A 21,772-nucleotide genomic window follows, 5' to 3' on the forward strand; every position below is an offset into this window, starting at 1 on the left:
CCCTCCAATTATGTTTCAATGAACTTTTTCCAAGCTATGGTTCCCAAATCTGCTCCTGTATTTCTCCCAGGTATCCTGCAGCCTAAGCACGCGATCTTTAACATGGTAAGGACTCTGAGGAAGCACCCGTGCTTCTGTCGCATTCCTGGCACACAGCGATGGGCAAACTATTCACCTGTGGGGGGCATCACAGGTGCAGCCAAGTGACAGGAGTGGACACTGGGCATTGGGCTGATAGGTTGTGATGGGTCTACCACGTAGCCCGGAGAGGCAACTAGAAGAGAGGTAGAGATCAGAGCAGACGCTCAGAGAAGATGAAACGAGCCTCCGGAATTCATGTTGTCAGTCTCTAGGCCTTGAAATCGCTCCTGAGGCCGGATTTATTGGTCAAGATGACCTCGATATCGCTGAGAATCTGTGGAGTCAGCTGAGGAAGGATCTGGACAGAGAAAATATCAACAATGTGATCAGCTACTCAGTACTGCCGACCTGAATGAGAACATCCCAACAAACCGATCACAGGAGACAGTGATGGGCTGCAGATGCTGTGGATCAGAGTCCAGAGGGTGGTGCTGGAAAAGCACAGCTGGGCGGACAGCATCCGAGGAGCAGGGAAATCAACGTTTCGGGCATGAACCCGTCATCAGGACGGTGATGAAAATCATATGCACTGACTGGCTGTGCTGTTCCAGCACCGAATGTTTTGAATCCAGTGCACAGTAAAATGCCAATTCTCGACAGAGAACCAGGAAACAGCTTAATCTTCCTCAATGACCTCGGGGAGAAATACCATGAGAACAGGCACCAAACACTCCCAGGGACAGGGACAGCACGGGGTTAGATACAGAGTAAAGCTCCCTCTACACTGTCCCCCCATCAAACACTCCCAGGACAGGGACAGCACGGGGTTAGATACAGAGTAAAGCTCCCTCTACACTGTCCCCCATCAAACACTCCCAGGACAGGGACAGCACGGGGTTAGATACAGAGTAAAGCTCCTTCTACACTGTCCCCCATCAAACACTCCCAGGACAGGGACAGCACGGGGTTAGATACAGAGTAAAGCTCCCTCTACACTGTCCCCCCATCAAACACTCCCAGGGACAGGGACAGCACGGGGTTAGATACAGAGTAAAGCTCCCTCTACACTGTCCCCCATCAAACACTCCCAGGACAGGGACAGCACGGGGTTAGATACAGAGTAAAGCTCCCTCTACACTGTCCCCCATCAAACACTCCCAGGACAGGGACAGCACGGGGTTAGATACAGAGTAAAGCTCCCTCTACACTGTCCCCCATCAAACACTCCCAGGACAGGGACAGCACGGGGTTAGATACAGAGTAAAGCTCTCTCTACACTGTCCCCCCATCAAACACTCCCAGGACAGGGACAGCACGGGGTTAGATACAGAGGAAAGCTCCCTCTACACTGTCCCCCCATCAAAGACTCCCAGGATAGGGACAGCACAGGGCTAGATACAGAGTAAAGCTCCCTCTACACTGTCCCCCCATCAAACACTCCCAGGACGGGGACAGCACAGGGTAAGATACAGAGTAAAGCTCCCTCTACACTGTCTCCCAATCAAACACCCCCAGGACAGGGACAGCACGGGGTTTGATACAAAGTAAAGCTCCCTCTACACTGTCCCCATCAAACACTCCCAGGACAGGGACTGCGCGGGGTTAGATACAGAGTAAAGCTCCCTCTAGACTGTCCCCCATCAAACACTGCCAGGACAGGGACAGCAGGGGGTTAGATACAGAGTAAAGCTCCCTCTACACTGTCCTCCCATCAAACACTCCCAGGGACAGGGACAGCAAGGGGGCAGCTACAGAGTAAAGCTCCCTCTACACTGTCCCCCCATCAAACCCTCCCAGGACAGGAGCAGCACGGGGTTAGTAACAGAGTAAAGCTCCCTCTACACTGTCCCCCCATCAAACACTCCCAGGACAGGGACAGCACGGGGTTAGTAACAGAGTAAAGCTGCCTCTACACTGTCTCCCAATCAAACACTCCCAGGATAGGGACAGCACGGGGTTAGATACAGAGTAAAGTTCCCTCTACACTGTCCCCCAATCAAACACTCCTAGGACAGGGACAGCACAGGGTTGGATGCAGAGTAAAGCTCCCTCTACACTGTCCCCCCATCAAACACTCCCAGGACAGGGACAGCACGGGGTTAGATACAGAGTAAAGCTCCCTCTACACTGCCTCCCAATCAAACACTCCCAGGACAGGGACAGCACAGGGTAAGATACAGAGTAAAGCTCCCTCTACACTGTCCCCATCAAACACTCCTAGGGTTGGGACAGCACAGGGTTAGATACAGAGTAAAGCTCCCTCTACACTGTCCCCCATCAAACACTCCCAGGACAGGGACAGCACGGGGTTAGATTCAGAGTAAAGCTCCCTCTACACTGTCCCCATCAAACACTCCCAGGACAGGGACAGCACAGGGTTAGATACAGAGTAAAGCTCTCTCTACACTGTCCCCCCATTAAACACTCTCAGGACAGGGACAGCACGGGGTTAGATACAGAGTAAAGCTCCCTCTACACTGTCCCCATCAAACACTCCTAGGGTTGGGACAGCACAGGGTTAGATACAAAGTAAAGCTCTCTCCACACTGTCCCCATCAAACCCTCCCAGGACAGGGACAGCACTGGGTTAGGTACAGAGTAAAGCTCCCTCTACACTGTCCCCATCAAACACTCCCAGGACAGGGACAGCACAGGGTTAGATACAGAGTAAAGCTCCCTCTACACTGTCTCCCCATCAAACACTCCCAGGACTGGGACAGCACAGGGTTAGATACAGAGTAAAGATCCCTCTACACTGTCCCCCATCAAACACTCCCGGGACAGGGACAGCACAGGGTTAGATACAGAGTAAAGATCCCTCTACACTGTCCCCCATCAAACACTCCCGGGACAGGGACAGCACAGGGTTAGATACAGAGTAAAGCTTCCTCTACACTGTCCCCCCATCAAATACTCCCAGGACAGGGACAGTACAGGGTTGGATAAAGTAAAGCTCCCTCTACACTGTCCTCCCATCAAACACTCCCAGGACAGGGACAGCACGGGGTTAGATACAGAGTAAAGCTCCCTCTACACTGTCCCCCCATCAAATACTCCCAGGACAGGGACAGCACAGGGTTGGATAAAGTAAAGCTCCCTCTACACTGTCCTCCCATCAAACACTCCCAGGACAGGGACAGCACAGGGTAAGATACAGAGTAAAGCTCCCTCTACACTGTCTCCCAATCAAACACCCCCAGGACAGGGACAGCACGGGGTTAGATACAGAGTAAAGCTCCCTCTACACTGTCCCCCCATCAAACACTCCCAGGACGGGGACAGCACAGGGTAAGATACAGAGTAAAGCTCCCTCTACACTGTCTCCCAATCAAACACCCCCAGGACAGGGACAGCACGGGGTTTGATACAAAGTAAAGCTCCCTCTACACTGTCCCCATCAAACACTCCCAGGACAGGGACTGCGCGGGGTTAGATACAGAGTAAAGCTCCCTCTACACTGTCCCCATCAAACACTGCCAGGACAGGGACAGCACGGGGTTAGATACAAGTAAAGCTCCCTCTACACTGTCCCCATCAAACACTCCCAGGACAGGGACAGCACAGGGTTAGATACAGAGTAAAGCTCCCTCTACACTGTCCCCATCAAACACTCCCAGAACAGGGACAGCACGGGGTTAGATACAGAGTAAAGCTCCCTCTACACTGTCCCCATCAAACACTCCCAGGACAGGGACAGAACGGGGTTAGATACAGAGTAAAGCTCCCTCTACACTGTCCCCCATCAAACACTCCCAGGACAGGGACAGCAAAGGGTTAGATACAGAGTAAAGTTCCCTCTACACTGTCCCCCCATCAAACACTCCCAGGACTGGGAGAGCACAGGGTTAGATACAGAGTAAAGCTCCCTCTACACTGTCTCCCAATCAAACACTCCCAGAACAGGGACAGCACAGGGTTGGATACAGAGTAAAGCTCCCTCTACACTGTCCCCCCATCAAATACTCCCAGGACAGGGACAGCACAGGGTTGGATAAAGTAAAGCTCCCTCTGCACTGTCCCCCAATCAAACACTCCCAGGACAGGGACTGCACGGAGTTAGATACAGAGTAAAGCTCCCTCTACACTGTCCCCATCAAACACTCCTAGGGTTGGGACAGCACAGGGTTAGATACAGAGTAAAGCTCCCTCTAGACTGTCCCCCATCAAACACTCTCACGACAGGGACAGCAGGGGGTTAGATACAGAGTAAAGCTCCCTCTACACTGTCCTCCCATCAAACACTCCCAGGGACAGGGACAGCAAGGGGGCAGCTACAGAGTAAAGCTCCCTCTACACTGTCCCCCCATCAAACCCTCCCAGGACAGGAGCAGCACGGGGTTAGTAACAGAGTAAAGCTCCCTCTACACTGTCCCCCCATCAAACACTCCCAGGACAGGGACAGCATGGGGTTAGTAACAGAGTAAAGCTCCCTCTACACTGTCCCCCATCAAACACTCCCAGGACAGGGACAGCATGTGGTTAGATACAGAGTAAAGCTCTCTCTACACTGTCCCCCCATCAAACACTCTCAGGACCGGAGCAGCACGGGGTTAGTAACAGAGTAAAGCTCCCTCTACAGATTTCCCCCATCAAACACTCCCAGGATAGAGACAACACGGGTTTTGATACAGAGTAAAGCTTACTCTACACTGTCCCCATCAAACACTCCTAGGACAGGGACAGCACAGGGTTTGATACAAAGTAAAGCTTCATCTACACTGTCCCCATCAAACACTCCCAGGACAGGGACAGCACAGGGTTAGATACAGAGTAAAACTTCCTCTACACTGTCCCCATCAAACACTCCCAGGACAGGGACAGCACGGGGGTAGATACAGAGTAAACCTCCCTCTACACTGTCCCCATTAAACACTCCCAGGGTCGGGACAGCAAAGGGTTAGATACAGAGTAAAGTTCCCTCTACACTGTCCCCCCATCAAACACTCCCAGGACTGGGAGAGCACAGGGTTAGATACAGAGTAAAGCTCCCTCTACACTGTCTCCCAATCAAACACTCCCAGAACAGGGACAGCACAGGGTTGGATACAGAGTAAAGCTCCCTCTACACTGTCCCCCCATCAAATACTCCCAGGACAGGGACAGCACAGGGTTGGATAAAGTAAAGCTCCCTCTGCACTGTCCCCCCATCAAACACTCCCAGGGCGTGGACAGCACAGGGTTAGATACAGAGTAAAGCTCCCTCTACACTGTCCCCATCAAACACTCCCAGGACAGGGACTGCACGGAGTTAGATACAGAGTAAAGCTCCCTCTACACTGTCCCCATCAAACACTCCTAGGGTTGGGACAGCACAGGGTTAGATACAGAGTAAAGCTCCCTCTAGACTGTCCCCCATCAAACACTCTCACGACAGGGACAGCAGGGGGTTAGATACAGAGTAAAGCTCCCTCTACACTGTCCTCCCATCAAACACTCCCAGGGACAGGGACAGCAAGGGGGCAGCTACAGAGTAAAGCTCCCTCTACACTGTCCCCCCATCAAACCCTCCCAGGACAGGAGCAGCACGGGGTTAGTAACAGAGTAAAGCTCCCTCTACACTGTCCCCCCATCAAACACTCCCAGGACAGGGACAGCACGGGGTTAGTAACAGAGTAAAGCTCCCTCTACACTGTCCCCCATCAAACACTCCCAGGACAGGGACAGCATGTGGTTAGATACAGAGTAAAGCTCTCTCTACACTGTCCCCCCATCAAACACTCTCAGGACCGGAGCAGCACGGGGTTAGTAACAGAGTAAAGCTCCCTCTACAGATTTCCCCCATCAAACACTCCCAGGATAGAGACAACACGGGTTTTGATACAGAGTAAAGCTTACTCTACACTGTCCCCATCAAACACTCCTAGGACAGGGACAGCACAGGGTTTGATACAAAGTAAAGCTTCATCTACACTGTCCCCATCAAACACTCCCAGGACAGGGACAGCACAGGGTTAGATACAGAGTAAAACTTCCTCTACACTGTCCCCATCAAACACTCCCAGGGTCGGGACAGCACGGGGTTAGATACAGAGTAACGCTTCCTCTACACTGTCCCCCATCAAACACTCCCAGGACAGGGACAACACGGGGTTAGATACAGAGTAAAGCTCTCTCTACACTGTCCCCATTAAACACTCCCAGGGTCGGGACAGCAAAGGGTTAGATACAGAGTAAAGCTCTCTCTACACTGTCCCCCATCAAACATTCCCAGGACAGTGACAGCACGGGGTTAGATACAGAGTAAAGCTCCCTCTACATTGTAAATCTCCCTGTACATTGTCCCCATCAAACATTCCCAGCACAGGGACAGCTCAGGGTTAGATACAGGGTAAAGTCCCTCTACACTCTCCCCCCATCAAACACTCCCAGGACAGGGACAGCATGGGGTTAGATACAGAGTAAAGCTCCCTTTACAGAGTCCCCCCATCAAACACTCCCAGGATAGAGACAACATGGGTTTAGATACAGAGTAAAGCTTCCTCTACAGAGTCCCATCAAACACTCCCAGGACAGGAGCAGCATGGGATTAGATACAGAGCAAAGCTCCCTCTACACTGTCCCCATCAAACACTCCCAGGACAGGGACAGCACGGTGTTAGATACAGAGTAAAGCTTGAACTACACCATCCCCCACCAAGGCTGAAAGGTAGAAGACAGAGGATGGTGGTGGAGGGTTGTTTTTCAGACTGGAGGCCTGTGACCAGTGGAGTGGCACAAGGATCGGTGCTGGGCCCACTACTTTTCATCATTTACATAAATGATTTGGATGTGAGCATAAGAGGTACAGTTAGTAAGTTTGCAGATGACACCAAAATTGGAGGTGTAGTGGTCAGCGAAGAGGGTTACCTCAGATTACACCAGGATCTGGACCAGATGGGCCAATGGGCTGAGAAGTGGCAGATGGAGTTTAATTCAGATAAATGTGAGGTGCTGCATTTTGGGAAAGCAAATCTTAGCAGGACTTATACACTTAATGGTAAGGTCCTAGGGAGTGTTGCTGAACAAAGAGACCTTGGAGTGCAGGTTCATAGCTCCTTGAAAGTGGAGTCGCAGGTAGATAGGATAGTGAAGGCTGCGTTTGGTATGCTTTCCTTTATTGGTCAGAGTATTGAGTACAGGAGTTCGGAGGTCATGTTGCGGCTGTACAGGACATTGGTTAGGCCACTGTTGGAATATTGCGTGCAATTCTGGTCTCCTTCCGATCGGAAAGATGTTGTGAAACTTGAAAGGGTTCAGAAAAGATTTACAAGGATGTTGCCAGGGTTGGAGGGTTTGAGCTACAGGGAGAGGCTGAACAGGCTGGGTCTGTTTTCCCTGGAGCATCGGAGGCTGAGGGGTGACCTTATAGAGGTTTACAAAATCATGAGGGGCATGGATAGCAAAATAGACAAAGTCTTTTCCCTGGGGTGGGGGAGTCCAGAGCTAGAGGGCATAGGTTTAGGGTGAGAGGGGAAAGATATAAAAGAGACTTAAGGTGTAGGGGTTGGAGGGGGTTACAGAGATAGGGAGGGGGTGTAGGGGCTGGAGGGGGTTACAGAGATAGGGAGGGGTATAAGGGCTGGAGGGGGTTACAGAGATAGGGAGGAGCACAGGGGCTGGAGGGGTTACAGAGATAGGGAAGTAGTGCAGGGGCTGGTGGTGGGTACAGAGATAGGGAGGGGGTGTTGTGTGCTGGAGGAGTTTGAGTCATGCATTAGCAGAGAGAGAGGTGTAAAGATGGATGAAGATGATTAAGCCGCTCTGTGAGAAACACCAGGGGACTGGGGAGTTAAGTCCTATCCTCTTAATAGTTTAGAAATTGTCCACGTTTTGTGAATCCCTCTTTACCTCCCGAGACTTGCTGCTGTTTGCGATGACCTCACTGCTGCCTTGTTCAACATTGGAGCAAACGTTCAGGAACTCTCAAAGCCCCTGTCAGGTTTTCCCCAGTTTAGGAATGCCGGACGTCCGGACGCCTACCTGAATAGCAGCGAGGTTTTCACGCAGTTGCCCAACGTCTGATACTCCGAGTAGGACGGAACTGACTGTCTCGTTGCGCAGACACCAGGCTGATGGGGAGACACGAGCACAGAATATCTCAGTGTTCAGGAACAATCTACATACACAGGGCCCCACGTCAGAGACTCCAAAAGGTCCGTGTATCCAGTCACAACTGACTGAAATACACATCCCAATGGACCCAAACCCCTTCCCATTCACTCCCATTCTACACAATCCCAATGGACCCCAATCCCTTCCCATTAATTCCCCTTGTACACCATCCCAATGGACCCAAATCCCTTCCCATTAATTCCCATTCTACACAATCCCAATGGACCCAAACCCCTTCCCATTAATTCCCATTGTACACTATCCCAATGGACTCAAACCCCTTTCCATTCTCCCCCATTGTACATAATCCCAATGGTTCCCACAATGTTCTCACTTGGCATCAATGGGAACCAATGATGACTTGAAATCCAGTGGTTGTAGGTCTAAAGCCTTGTCCATTGGCCAACCTTCAAGGTTATGGCAACTGCAGGCCGGGGCTTGGTTTGTCGCCATTGGTTTGTTTAGACATTGCAAAGAGACGGCTGTCCATCCTCACCCCAGGCCTTGCTGACTCTGACATATCCTTTCCATTCAACATTCCCCCCCACTCACCCCCACAGAGGGCAGGCTCACCAATCGCCAACTGGGTCAAAGTGCAGGAGATCTTCTCAGCGATTGGCTGCAGGGCCTTCATCTTGATTTGCTGCAGCTGTCCTTCCTCACTCGTTATTCTTGCCTTCAGCCACTCATAACCCTGCAGGCCAACATAGGGTCAGGGCAGTCAGAACTCAAGCAGAGAACATCAGGGAAAACCTCCGCTGGACCGCTGGACACTAGCAAGATCAAATTGTCAGGATGGGTCGGAGGTCAAACTGAGGTCAGGCCCACTCTGCAATCCCCAGTTTGAATGCACGGAGATTGGCCATCAGGCAAAGGACCAGAGAGTACAGGCCCAGTGAGTACAAGCCCAGTGAGTACAAGCCCAGTGAGTACAGGCCCAGTGAGTACAGGCCCAGAGAGTACAAACCCAGAGAGTACAGGTCCAGAGAGTACAAACCCAGTGAGTACAAGCCCAGAGAGTACAGGCCCAGTGAGTACAGGCCCAGAGAGTACAAGCCCAGAGAGTACAGGCCCAGAGAGTACAAACCCAGAGAGTACAGGTCCAGAGAGTACAAACCCAGAGAGTACAGGTCCAGAGAGTACAAACCCAGTGAGTACAGGCCCAGAGTGTACAAACCCAGTGAGTACAGGCCCAGTGAGGAGAAGCCCAGTGAGTACAGGCCCAGAGAATACAGGCGCAGAGAGTACAGGCCCAGTGAGTACAGGCCGAGAGAGTACAAGCTCAGAGAGTACAGCCCAGTGAAGTACAGGCGCAGTGAATACAGGCCCAGTGAGAACAAGCTTCAAGAGAACAGGCCCATTGAGTACAGGCCCAGAGAGTACAGGCCCAGTGAGTACAGGCTCAGTGAGTATAGGTCCTTGAGGCTGAGGCCTTAACTCTGCATCTAACCCCGTGCTGAACTTGTCCTGGGAGTGTTTGATGGGGGGGATCAGTGTAGAGGGAGCTTTACCCTGTATCTAACCCCGTGCTGTCACTGTCCTAGGAGTGGTTGATGGGAACAGTGTAGAGAGAGCTTTACTCTGTATCTAACCCTGTGCTGTCCCTGTCCTGGGAGTGTTTGATGGGGGACAGTGTAGAGGCAGCTTTACTCTGTATCTAACCCCTTGCTGTGCCTGTCCCTGGGAGTGTTTGATGGGACACTGTAGAGAGAGCTTTACTCTGTATCTAACCCCGTGCTGTCCCTGTCCTGGGAGTGTTTGATGGGGGGACAGTGTAGAGGGAGGTTTACTCTGTATCTAACCTCGAGCTGTCCCTGTCCTGGGAGTGTTTGATGGGGACAGTGTAGAGAGAGCTTTACTCTGTATCTAACCCCGTGCTGTCCCTGTCCTGGAAGTGTTTGATGAGGACACTGTAGAGGGATCTTTACTCTGTATCTAACCCTGTGCTGTCCCTGTCCTGGGAGTGTTTGATGGGGACAGAGTAGAGGAAGCTTTACTCTGTATCTTACCCCGTGCTGTCCCTGTCCTGGGAGTGTTTGATGAGGACACTGTAGAGGGAGCTTTACTCTGTATCTAACCCCGCGCTGTCCCTGTCCTGGGAGTGTTTGATGGGGACAGAGTAGAGGAAGCTTTACTCTGTATCTAACCCCGTGCTGTCCCTGTCCTGGGATGTTTGATGGGGGACAGTGTAGAGGGAGCTTTACTCTGTATCTAACCCCGTGCTGTCCCTGTCCTGGGAGTGTTTGATGGGGGGAGAGGGTCAGTGTAGAGGGAGCTTTACTCTGTTGTAACATAATTTCTCCCGATGCTGATGATTAACTGGGGGTTGAACTTTGAGCCTGTCCTCTAGGTTTGTTTCCAGGTAAGAGTTGTATATCACTGAGTCTTACCGGCAATGATGCCCTGGAATTTTCTGGAATGCCGTCTTCGTATTTTCCAGTGATTAAGCCACAGGCCAGTGGTGACCATGTCATCACTCCTAGACCTGAGAGAGAGACACAGCTTTCAGTTCAGGGTGGTCTGGGGGAGGAAACAAGACTGAGAGACTAAAGGGAATCTGTGAATGACAGAAAGACAGCGAGGGAGCGAGGGAGAGAGAGGGGAAGGGGGTGGGGGGGAGGAGAGAGACATAGGGAGAGAGAGAGAGGAGAGAGGAGGGAGGGGGAGAGGGAAAGTGGGGAAAAGGGAGAGAGAGAGGGAGACAGACAGAGAGGGGATGTGGGGGTGGGGGGGGAGAGAGAGAGAGAGAGATAGAGAGAGATGGGGAAGAGAGAGACATGAAAAGGGGGGGGAGAGAGGGAGAGGGAGGGAGAGAAGGGAGAGAGAAGGAGAGAGAGAGGGAGTGAGACAGAGGAAGAGAGAGGAGGGAGAGAGAGGGACAGACAGAGAGGGGGGGGAGAGAGGGGGGGTAGAGAGAGGGAGGGGGAGGAGGGGAGAGCGAGGGGTAGAGAGAGGGGAGAGGGAGGGGAGAGAGGATGGGTAGCGAGAGAGAGAGGGGAGAGCGAGGGAGAAGGAGAGAGAGAGGGAGGGGGAAGAGAGAGGGAGGGGGAAGAGAGAGGGAGGGGGAAGAGAGAGAGGGAGAGGGGGGGGGAGAGAGGGAGGGAGAGAGAGAGGGAGAGAGGGGGGAGAGAGAGAGAGAGAGAGACAGTGCGGGGCATAGATAGCTAGAAAGAAACAGAGAAAGAGACAAAAATGGAGAGAGAGAGAGAAAGAGAGATACATATCGCGAAAAAATATTGGAGAGAAAATGAAAGCCCTGAACAACAGAGAACAAAGGAGAGAGACAGGGAGGGAGTGACCGTCAGAGAGACAGGGAGGGAGTGACCGTCAGAGAGACAGGGAGGGAGAGACCGTCAGAGAGACAGGGAGGGAGAGACCGCCAGAGAGACAGGGAGGGAGAGACTGTCAGAGAGACAGGGAGGGAGAGACCGTCAGAGAGACAGGGAGGGAGAGACCGTCAGAGAGACAGGGAGGGAGAGACCGCCAGAGAGACAGGGAGGGAGAGACCGTCAGAGACAGAAAGGGAGAGACCGCCAGAGACAGAAAGGGAGAGACCGCCAGAGAGACAGGGAGGGAGAGACCGTCAGAGAGACAGGGAGGGAGTGACAGTCAGAGAGACAGGGAGGGAGTGACAGTCAGAGAGACAGGGAGGGAGAGACCGTCAGAGAGACAGGGAGGGAGTGACAGTCAGAGAGACAGGGAGGGAGAGACCGTCAGAGAGACAGGGAGGGAGAGACCGTCAGAGAGACAGGGAGGGAGAGACCGTCAGAGAGACAGGGAGGGAGAGACAGTCAGAGAGACAGGGAGGGAGAGACCGTCAGAGAGACAGGGAGGGAGACACCGTCAGAGAGACAGGGAGGGAGAGACCGCCAGAGAGACAGGGAGGGAGAGACCGTCAGAGACAGAAAGGGAGAGACCGCCAGAGAGACAGGGAGGGAGACACCGTCAGAGAGACAGGGAGGGAGAGACCGCCAGAGAGACAGGGAGGGAGACACCGTCAGAGACAGAAAGGGCGAGACAGTCAGAGAGACAGGAAGCTCATGCCTGACAGAGACAACGAGTGAGAGACAGAAAGGGAGAGAGGGGCTGAGGAAAAGGGACTATGAGGGAGACAGAGGAAGGAAGTGAGGGGGGGGGGAAGAGAGAGAGAAAGAGACCTGGAGGGTGGGGGAGACAGGCATAAAGAAAGAGTAATAGGTGGAATTTGTCAGCACTGCAGAGGATAGACTGCCAGCTGAGGCACTGTTTGATATGACCAGGAAGGTCGATGGGGTCAGGGTGGTAGACGTAGTCTATATGGGTTTCAGTAAGGCCTTTGATAATATTCCACATGGGAGGCTGCTCTGGAAGGTCAGATCGCATGGAATCCATGGGGAATCTGGCAAATTGGATCCACAATTGGCTTGATGGTAGGAAGCAGGGGGAATTGTGGAATGATGTTTGTTGGACTGGAGGCCTGTGACTAGGGGAGTGCCTCAGGGCTCGGTGCTGGGCCCATTGCTATTTGTTACCGATATCAGTGATTAGGATGAGAATGTACAAGGAATGATTAGTAAGTTTGCTGATGACACTAAAATATTCAGCATCGGGGACAGTGAGGAAGGTTATCAGAAATTGCAGCCGGACCTGGGGAAGTGGGCCGAGAAATGGCAAATGGAGATTAATATCGATAAGTGTGAGGCCTTGTATTTTGGAAAGTCAAATCACGGTAGGAGATTTCATGGTGAATGGGAGGGCCTTAAGGAGTGTAGGGGAACAGAGGGACCTTGGAGTTCAGGTGCAGGGTTCTCTGAAAGTGGAGTCCCAAGTAGACAGGGCAGGGAAGGAGACTTTAGGCACACTGGCCTTCATCAGTCAGGAAAGCATACCAAACACCTTCTTCACTATCCTATCTACCTGCGACTCCACTTTCAAGGAGCTATGAACCTGCACTCCAAGGTCTCTTTGTTCAGCAACACTCCCCAGGACTTTACCATTAAGTGTATAAGTCCTGCTAAGATTTGCTTTCCCAAAATGCAGCACCTCACATTTATCTGAATTAAACTCCATCTGCCACTTCTCAGCCCATTGGCCCATCTGGTCCAGATCCTGTTGTAATCTGAGGTAACCCTCTTCACTGTCCACTACACCTCCAATTTTGGTGTCATCTGCAAACTTACTAACTGTACCTCTTATGCTCACATCCAAATCATTTCTGTAAATATGAAAAGTAGAGGACCCACCATCAATCCTTGTGGCGCTCCACTGGTCACAGGCCTCCTGTCTGAAAAACAACCCTCCACCACCACCCTGTTTCTTCTACCTTTGAGCCAGTTCTATATCAAATGTTTAGATTAGAGTGGTGTTGGAAAAGTAAAGCAGTTCAAGCAGCATCCGAGGAGCAGTAAAATCAACGTTTCGCGCAAAAGCCCTTCATCAGGAATACAGGCAGGGAGCCTGAAGGGTGGAGAGATAAGCTAGAGGGGGGTGGGGGTGGGGAGAAAGTAGCACAGAGTATAATAGGTGAGTGGGGGAGGGGTTAAGGTGATAGGTCAGGGAGGACGGTGTGTTTGTGGTGTATTGACGGTGTGTTTACGGTGTGTGTGTGGTGTATTGACGGTGTGTTTACAGTGTGTGTGTGGTGTATTGACGGTGTGTTTACGGTGTGTGTGTGGTGTATTGACGGTGTGTTTACAGTGTGTTTGTGGTGTATTGACGGTGTGTTTACTGTGTGTGTGGTGTATTGACGGTGTGTTTACTGTGTGTGTGTGGTGTATTGACGGTGTGTTTACAGTGTGTGTGTGGTGTATTGACGGTGTGTTTACGGTGTGTGTGTGGTGTATTGACGGTGTGTTTACAGTGTGTTTGTGGTGTATTGACGGTGTGTTTACGGTGTGTGTGTGGTGTATTGACGGTGTGTTTACAGTGTGTGTGTGGTGTATTGACGGTGTGTTTACAGTGTGTGTGTGGTGTATTGACGGTGTGTTTACGGTGTGTGTGTGGTGTATAGACAGTGTGTTTACGGTGTGTTTGTGGTGTATTGACGGTGTGTTTACAGTGTGTGTGTGGTGTATTGACGGTGTGTTTACTGTGTGTGTGTGGTCTATTGACGGTGTGTTTACTGTGTGTGTGTGGTGTATTGACGGTGTGTTTACGGTGTGTGTGTGGTGTATTGACGGTGTGTTTACGGTGTGTTTGTGGTGTATTGACGGTGTGTTTACGGTGTGTGTGTGGTGTATTGACGGTGTGTTTACGGTGTGTTTGTGGTGTATTGACGGTGTGTTTACGGTGTGTTTGTGGTGTATTGACGGTGTGTTTACAGTGTGTGTGTGGTGTATTGACGGTGTGTTTACAGTGTGTTTGTGGTGTATTGACGGTGTGTTTACGGTGTGTGTGTGGTGTATTGACGGTGTGTTTACGGTGTGTGTGTGGTGTATTGACGGTGTGTTTACGGTGTGTGTGTGGTGTATTGACGGTGTGTTTACAGTGTGTGTGTGGTGTATTGACGGTGTGTTTACGGTGTGTTTACGGTGTGTGTGTGGTGTATTGACGGTGTGTTTACAGTGTGTGTGTGGTGTATTGACGGTGTGTTTACAGTGTGTGTGTGGTGTATTGACGGTGTGTTTACAGTGTGTGTGTGGTGTATTGACGGTGTGTTTACGGTGTGTTTGTGGTGTATTGACGGTGTGTTTACAGTGTGTGTGTGGTGTATTGACGGTGTGTTTACGGTGTGTGTGTGGTGTATAGACAGTGTGTTTACAGTGTGTTTGTGGTGTATTGACGGTGTGTTTACAGTGTGTGTGTGGTGTATTGACGGTGTGTTTACGGTGTGTGTGTGGTGTATTGACGGTGTGTTTACAGTGTGTGTGTGGTGTATTGACGGTGTGTTTACAGTGTGTGTGTGGTGTATTGACGGTGTGTTTACAGTGTGTGTGTGGTGTATTGACGGTGTGTTTACGGTGTGTTTGTGGTGTATTGACGGTGTGTTTACAGTGTGTGTGTGGTGTATAGACGGTGTGTTTACAGTGTGTGTGTGGTGTATTGACGGTGTGTTTACAGTGTGTGTGTGGTGTATTGACGGTGTGTTTACGGTGTGTGTGTGGTGTATTGACGGTGTGTTTACGGTGTGTGTGTGGTGTATTGACGGTGTGTTTACGGTGTGTGTGTGGTGTATTGACGGTGTGTTTACGGTGTGTGTGTGGTGTATTGACGGTGTGTTTACTGTGTGTGTGTGGTGTATTGACGGTGTGTTTACGGTGTGTGTGTGGTGTATTGACGGTGTGTTTACGGTGTGTGTGTGGTGTATTGACGGTGTGTTTACTGTGTGTGTGTGGTGTATTGACGGTGTGTTTACAGTGTGTGTGTGGTGTATTGACGGTGTGTTTACAGTGTGTGTGGTGTATTGACGGTGTGTATACTGTGTGTGTGTGGTATGTTGACGGTGTGTTTACAGTGTGTGTGTGGTGTATTGACGGTGTGTTTACAGTGTGTGTGTGGTGTATTGACGGTGTGTTTACAGTGTGTGTGTGGTGTATTGACGGTGTGTTTACTGTGTGTGTGTGGTGTATTGACGGTGTGTTTACGGTGTGTGTGTGGTGTATTGACGGTGTGTTTACAGTGTGTGTGTGGTGTATTGACGGTGTGTTTACAGTGTGTGTGTGGTGTATTGACGGTGTGTTTACAGTGTGTTTGCGGTGTGTTTGCGGTGTGTTTGCGGTGTGTTAACAGTGTGTTTGCGGTGTATCTGCGGTGTTTTTACCGTGTGTTTGCAGTGTGTTTGCAGTGTGTTTGCGGTGTGTTTGCGGTGTGTTTGCGGTGTGATTGCAGTGTGTCTATGGTGTATTTGCAGTGTGTCTGTGGTGTATTTGCAGTGTGTTTAAGGTGTGTTAGCGGTGTGTTTATGTTGTGTTTGCGGTGTGTCTGTGGTGTGTTTACGGTGTGTGTGGTGTATTGACGGTGTGTCTACAGTGTGTGTGTGGTGTATTGACGGTGTGTTTACAGTGTGTGTGTGGTGTATTGACGGTGTGTTTACTGTGTGTGTGTGGTATGTTGACGGTGTGTTTACAGTGTGTGTGTGGTGTATTGACGGTGTGTTTACAGTGTGTGTGTGGTGTATTGACGGTGTGTTTACGGTGTGTGTGTGGTGTATTGAAGGTGTGTTTACAATGTGTGTGTGGTATGTTGACGGTGTGTTTACGGTGTGTGTGTGGTGTATTGACGGTGTGTTTACAGTGTGTGTGTGGTGTATTGACGGTGTGTTTACAGTGTGTGTGTGGTGTGTTGACGGTGTGTTTACAGTGTGTGTGTGGTATGTTGACGTTGTGTTTACAGTGTGTGTGTGGTGTATTGACGGTGTGTTTACAGTGTGTGTGTGGTGTATTGACGGTGTGTTTACTGTGTGTGTGTGGTGTATTGACGGTGTGTTTACGGTGTGTGTGTGGTGTATTGACGGTGTGTTTACGGTGTGTGTGTGGTGTATTGACGGTGTGTTTACGGTGTGTGTGTGGTGTATTGACGGTGTGTTTACTGTGTGTGTGTGGTGTATTGACGGTGTGTTTACGGTGTGTGTGTGGTGTATTGACGGTGTGTTTACGGTGTGTGTGTGGTGTATTGACGGTGTGTTTACGGTGTGTGTGTGGTGTATTGACGGTGTGTTTACGGTGTGTGTGTGGTGTATTGACGGTGTGTTTACGGTGTGTTTGCGGTGTGTTTGCGGTGTGTTTGTGGTGTGTTAACAGTGTGTTTGCGGTGTATCTGCGGTGTTTTTACCGTGTGTTTGCAGTGTGTTTGCAGTGTGTTTGCGGTGTGTTTGCGGTGTGTTTGCGGTGTGATTGCAGTGTGTCTGTGGTGTATTTGCAGTGTGTCTGTGGTGTATTTGCAGTGTGTTTAAGGTGTGTTAGCGGTGTGTTTATGTTGTGTTTGCGGTGTGTCTGTGGTGTGTTTACGGTATTTTATGATGTGTTTGCGGTGTGTTTGCGGTGTGTTTGCGGTGTGTTTACGGTGTGTTTACAGTGTGTTTACAGTGTGTTTACGGTGTATCTGCGGTGTGTTAACAGTGTGTTTGCGGTGTATCTGCGGTGTTTTTACCGTGTGTTTGCAGTGTGTTTGCGGTGTGTTTGCGGTGTGTTTGCGGTGTATCTGCGGTGTTTTTACCGTGCGTTTGCAGTGTGTTTGCGGTGTGTTTGCGGTGTGTTTGCGGTGTGTTTGCGGTGTGTTTGCGGTGTGTTTATGTTGTGTTTATGTTGTGTTTATGTTGTGTTTGCGGTGTGTTTACAGTGTGTGTGTGGTGTATTGACGGTGTGTTTACAGTGTGTGTGTGGTATGTTGACGGTGTGTTTACGGTGTGTTTGTGGTGTATTGACGGTGTGTTTACGGTGTGTGTGTGGTGTATTGACGGTGTGTTTACAGTGTGTGTGTGGTGTATTGACGGTGTGTTTACAGTGTGTTTGTGGTGTATTGACGGTGTGTTTACAGTGTGTGTGTGGTGTATTGACGGTGTGTTTACCGTGTGTGTGTGGTGTATTGACGGTGTGTTTACGGTGTGTGTGTGGTGTATTGACGGTGTGCTTACTGTGTGTTTGTGGTGTATTGACGGTGTGTTTACGGTGTGTGTGGTGTATTGACGGTGTGTTTACTGTGTGTGTGTGGTGTATTGACGGTGTGTTTACGGTGCGTGTGTGGTGTATTGACGGTGTGTTTACAGTGTGTGTGTGGTGTATTGACGGTGTGTTTACGGTGTGTTTGTGGTGTATTGACGGTGTGTTTACGGTGTGTGTGTGGTGTATTGACGGTGTGTTTACAGTGTGTGTGGTGTATTGACGGTGTGTTTACAGTGTGTTTGTGGTGTATTGACGGTGTGTTTACAGTGTGTGTGTGGTGTATTGACGGTGTGTTTACAGTGTGTGTGTGGTATGTTGACGGTGTGTTTACGGTGTGTTTGTGGTGTATTGACGGTGTGTTTACGGTGTGTGTGTGGTGTATTGACGGTGTGTTTACAGTGTGTGTGTGGTGTATTGACGGTGTGTTTACAGTGTGTTTGTGGTGTATTGACGGTGTGTTTACAGTGTGTGTGTGGTGTATTGACGGTGTGTTTACCGTGTGTGTGTGGTGTATTGACGGTGTGTTTACGGTGTGTGTGTGGTGTATTGACGGTGTGCTTACTGTGTGTTTGTGGTGTATTGACGGTGTGTTTACAGTGTGTGTGGTGTATTGACGGTGTGTTTACTGTGTGTGTGTGGTGTATTGACGGTGTGTTTACGGTGCGTGTGTGGTGTATTGACGGTGTGTTTACAGTGTGTGTGTGGTGTATTGACGGTGTGTTTACGGTGTGTTTGTGGTGTATTGACGGTGTGTTTACGGTGTGTGTGTGGTGTATTGACGGTGTGTTTACAGTGTGTGTGGTGTATTGACGGTGTGTTTACAGTGTGTTTGTGGTGTATTGACGGTGTGTTTACAGTGTGTGTGTGGTGTATTGACGGTGTGTTTACGGTGTGTTTGTGGTGTATTGACGGTGTGTTTACGGTGTGTGTGTGGTGTATTGACGGTGTGTTTACAGTGTGTGTGTGGTGTATTGACGGTGTGTTTACAGTGTGTGTGTGGTGTATTGACGGTGTGTTTACAGTGTGTGTGTGGTGTATTGACGGTGTGTTTACTGTGTGTGTGTGGTGTATTGACGGTGTGTTTACGGTGTGTGTGTGGTGTATTGACGGTGTGTTTACAATGTGTGTGTGGTGTATTGACGGTGTGTTTACAGTGTGTGTGTGGTGTATTGACGGTGTGTTTACGGTGTGTGTGGTGTATTGACGGTGTGTTTACAGTGTGTGTGTGGTGTATTGACGGTGTGTTTACAGTGTGTGTGTGGTGTATTGACGGTGTGTTTACTGTGTGTGTGTGGTATGTTGACGGTGTGTTTACAGTGTGTGTGTGGTATATTGACGGTGTGTTTACAGTGTGTGTGTGGTGTATTGACGGTGTGTTTACGGTGTGTGTGTGGTGTATTGACGGTGTGTTTACAATGTGTGTGTGGTATGTTGACGGTGTGTTTACGGTGTGTGTGTGGTGTATTGACGGTGTGTTTACAGTGTGTGTGTGGTGTATTGACGGTGTGTTTACAGTGTGTGTGTGGTATGTTGACGTTGTATTTACAGTGTGTGTGTGGTGTATTGACGGTGTGTTTACAGTGTGTGTGTGGTGTATTGACGGTGTGTTTACGGTGTGTGTGTGGTGTATTGACGGTGTGTTTACTGTGTGTGTGTGGTGTATTCACGGTGTGTTTACAGTGTGTGTGTGGTGTATTGACGGTGTGTTTACTGTGTGTGTGTGGTATGTTGACGGTGTGTTTACAGTGTGTGTGTGGTGTATTGACGGTGTGTTTACAGTGTGTGTGTGGTGTATTGACGGTGTGTTTACAGTGTGTGTGGTGTATTGACGGTGTGTTTACGGTGTGTGTGTGGTGTATTGACGGTGTGTTTATAGTGTGTTTGTGGTGTATTGACGGTGTGTTTACAGTGTGTGTGTGGTGTATTGACGGTGTGTTTACAGTGTGTGTGTGGTGTATTGACGGTGTGTTTACTGTGTGTGTGTGGTGTATTGACGGTGTGTTTACAGTGTGTGTGTGGTGTATTGACGGTGTGTTTACTGTGTGTGTGTGGTATGTTGACGGTGTGTTTACAGTGTGTGTGTGGTGTATTGACGGTGTGTTTACAGTGTTTGTGTGGTGTATTGACGGTGTGTTTACAGTGTGTTTGTGGTGTATTGACGGTGTGTTTACAGTGTGTGTGTGGTATGTTGACGGTGTGTTTACAGTGTGTGTGTGGTGTATTGACGGTGTGTTTACAGTGTGTGTGTGGTGTATTGACGGTGTGTTTACAGTGTGTGTGTGGTGTATTGACGGTGTGTTTACGGTGTGTGTGTGGTGTATTGACGGTGTGTTTACAATGTGTGTGTGGTATGTTGACGGTGTGTTTACGGTGTGTGTGTGGTGTATTGACGGTGTGTTTACGGTGTGTGTGTGGTGTGTTGACGGTGTGTTTACAGTGTGTGTGTGGTATGTTGACGTTGTGTTTACAGTGTGTGTGTGGTGTATTGACGGTGTGTTTACAGTGTGTGTGTGGTGTATTGACGGTGTGTTTACAGTGTGTGTGTGGTGTATTGACGGTGTGTTTACGGTGTGTGTGTGGTGTATTGACGGTGTGTTTACTGTGTGTGTGTGGTGTATTGACGGTGTGTTTACAGTGTGTGTGTGGTGTATTGACGGTGTGTTTACTGTGTGTGTGTGGTATGTTGACGGTGTGTTTACAGTGTGTGTGTGGTGTATTGACGGTGTGTTTACGGTGTGTTTGTGGTGTATTGACGGTGTGTTTATAGTGTGTTTGTGGTGTATTGACGGTGTGTTTACAGTGTGTGTGTGGTGTATTGACGGTGTGTTTACTGTGTGTGTGTGGTGTATTGACGGTGTGTTTACGGTGTGTGTGTGGTGTATTGACGGTGTGCTTACGGTGTGTTTGTGGTGTATTGACGGTGTGTTTACGGTGTGTGTGGTGTATTGACGGTGTGTTTACGGTGTGTGTGTGGTGTATTGACGGTGTGTTTACGGTGCGTGTGTGGTGTATTGACGGTGTGTTTACAGTGTGTGTGTGGTGTATTGACGGTGTGTTTACGGTGTGTTTGTGGTGTATTGACGGTGTGTTTACGGTGTGTGTGTGGTGTATTGACGGTGTGTTTACAGTGTGTGTGGTGTATTGACGGTGTGTTTACAGTGTGTTTGTGGTGTATTGACGGTGTGTTTACAGTGTGTGTGTGGTGTATTGACGGTGTGTTTACGGTGTGTTTGTGGTGTATTGACGGTGTGTTTACGGTGTGTGTGTGGTGTATTGACGGTGTGTTTACGGTGTGTGTGTGGTGTATTGACGGTGTGTTTACGGTGTGTGTGTGGTGTATTGACGGTGTGTTTACAGTGTGTTTGTGGTGTATTGACGGTGTGTTTACAGTGTGTGTGTGGTGTATTGACGGTGTGTTTACAGTGTGTTTGTGGTGTATTGACGGTGTGTTTACGGTGTGTGTGTGGTGTATTGACGGTGTGTTTACAGTGTGTGTGTGGTGTATTGACGGTGTGTTTACGGTGTGTGTGTGGTGTATTGACGGTGTGTTTACAGTGTGTGTGTGGTGTATTGACGGTGTGTTTACAGTGTGTTTGTGGTGTATAGACGGTGTGTTTACAGTGTGTGTGTGGTGTATTGTCGGTGTGTTTACAGTGTGTGTGTGGTGTATTGACGGTGTGTTTACAGTGTGTGTGGTGTATTGACGGTGTGTTTACAGTGTGTGTGTGGTGTATTGACGGTGTGTTTACGGTGTGTGTGTGGTGTATTGACGGTGTGTTTACGGTGTGTGTGTGGTGTATTGACGGTGTGTTTACGGTGTGTGTGTGGTGTATTGACGGTGTGTTTACGGTGTGTTTGTGGTGTATTGACGGTGTGTTTACAGTGTGTGTGTGGTGTATTGACGGTGTGTTTACAGTGTGTGTGTGGTGTATTGACGGTGTGTTTACAGTGTGTGTGTGGTGTATTGACGGTGTGTTTACGGTGTGTGTGTGGTGTATTGACGGTGTGTTTACTGTGTGTGT

The 21,772-nt window shown here is 49.9% G+C and overlaps 1 protein-coding gene across 1 annotated transcript in view; it reads right to left on the reverse strand.

Annotated features, from left to right (window-relative positions):
- Nucleotides 1-349: 349 nt before the first annotated feature.
- Nucleotides 350-21,772, reverse strand: part of LOC132835323 (voltage-gated potassium channel subunit beta-2-like) — a 75,863-nt gene continuing 54,440 nt past the window's right edge. The window contains exons 11-14 of the mRNA XM_060854768.1: nucleotides 10,563-10,657; nucleotides 8,746-8,866; nucleotides 8,041-8,129; nucleotides 350-439 (exon numbers count right to left, since the gene is read on the reverse strand). Coding sequence (XP_060710751.1) covers nucleotides 350-439; nucleotides 8,041-8,129; nucleotides 8,746-8,866; nucleotides 10,563-10,657 — 395 coding nt within the window. The remainder of the gene's footprint in view (nucleotides 440-8,040; nucleotides 8,130-8,745; nucleotides 8,867-10,562; nucleotides 10,658-21,772) is intronic.

This window comes from Hemiscyllium ocellatum, chromosome 44 (assembly GCF_020745735.1).
Source record: "Hemiscyllium ocellatum isolate sHemOce1 chromosome 44, sHemOce1.pat.X.cur, whole genome shotgun sequence".
Taxonomy (NCBI): domain Eukaryota; kingdom Metazoa; phylum Chordata; class Chondrichthyes; order Orectolobiformes; family Hemiscylliidae; genus Hemiscyllium; species Hemiscyllium ocellatum.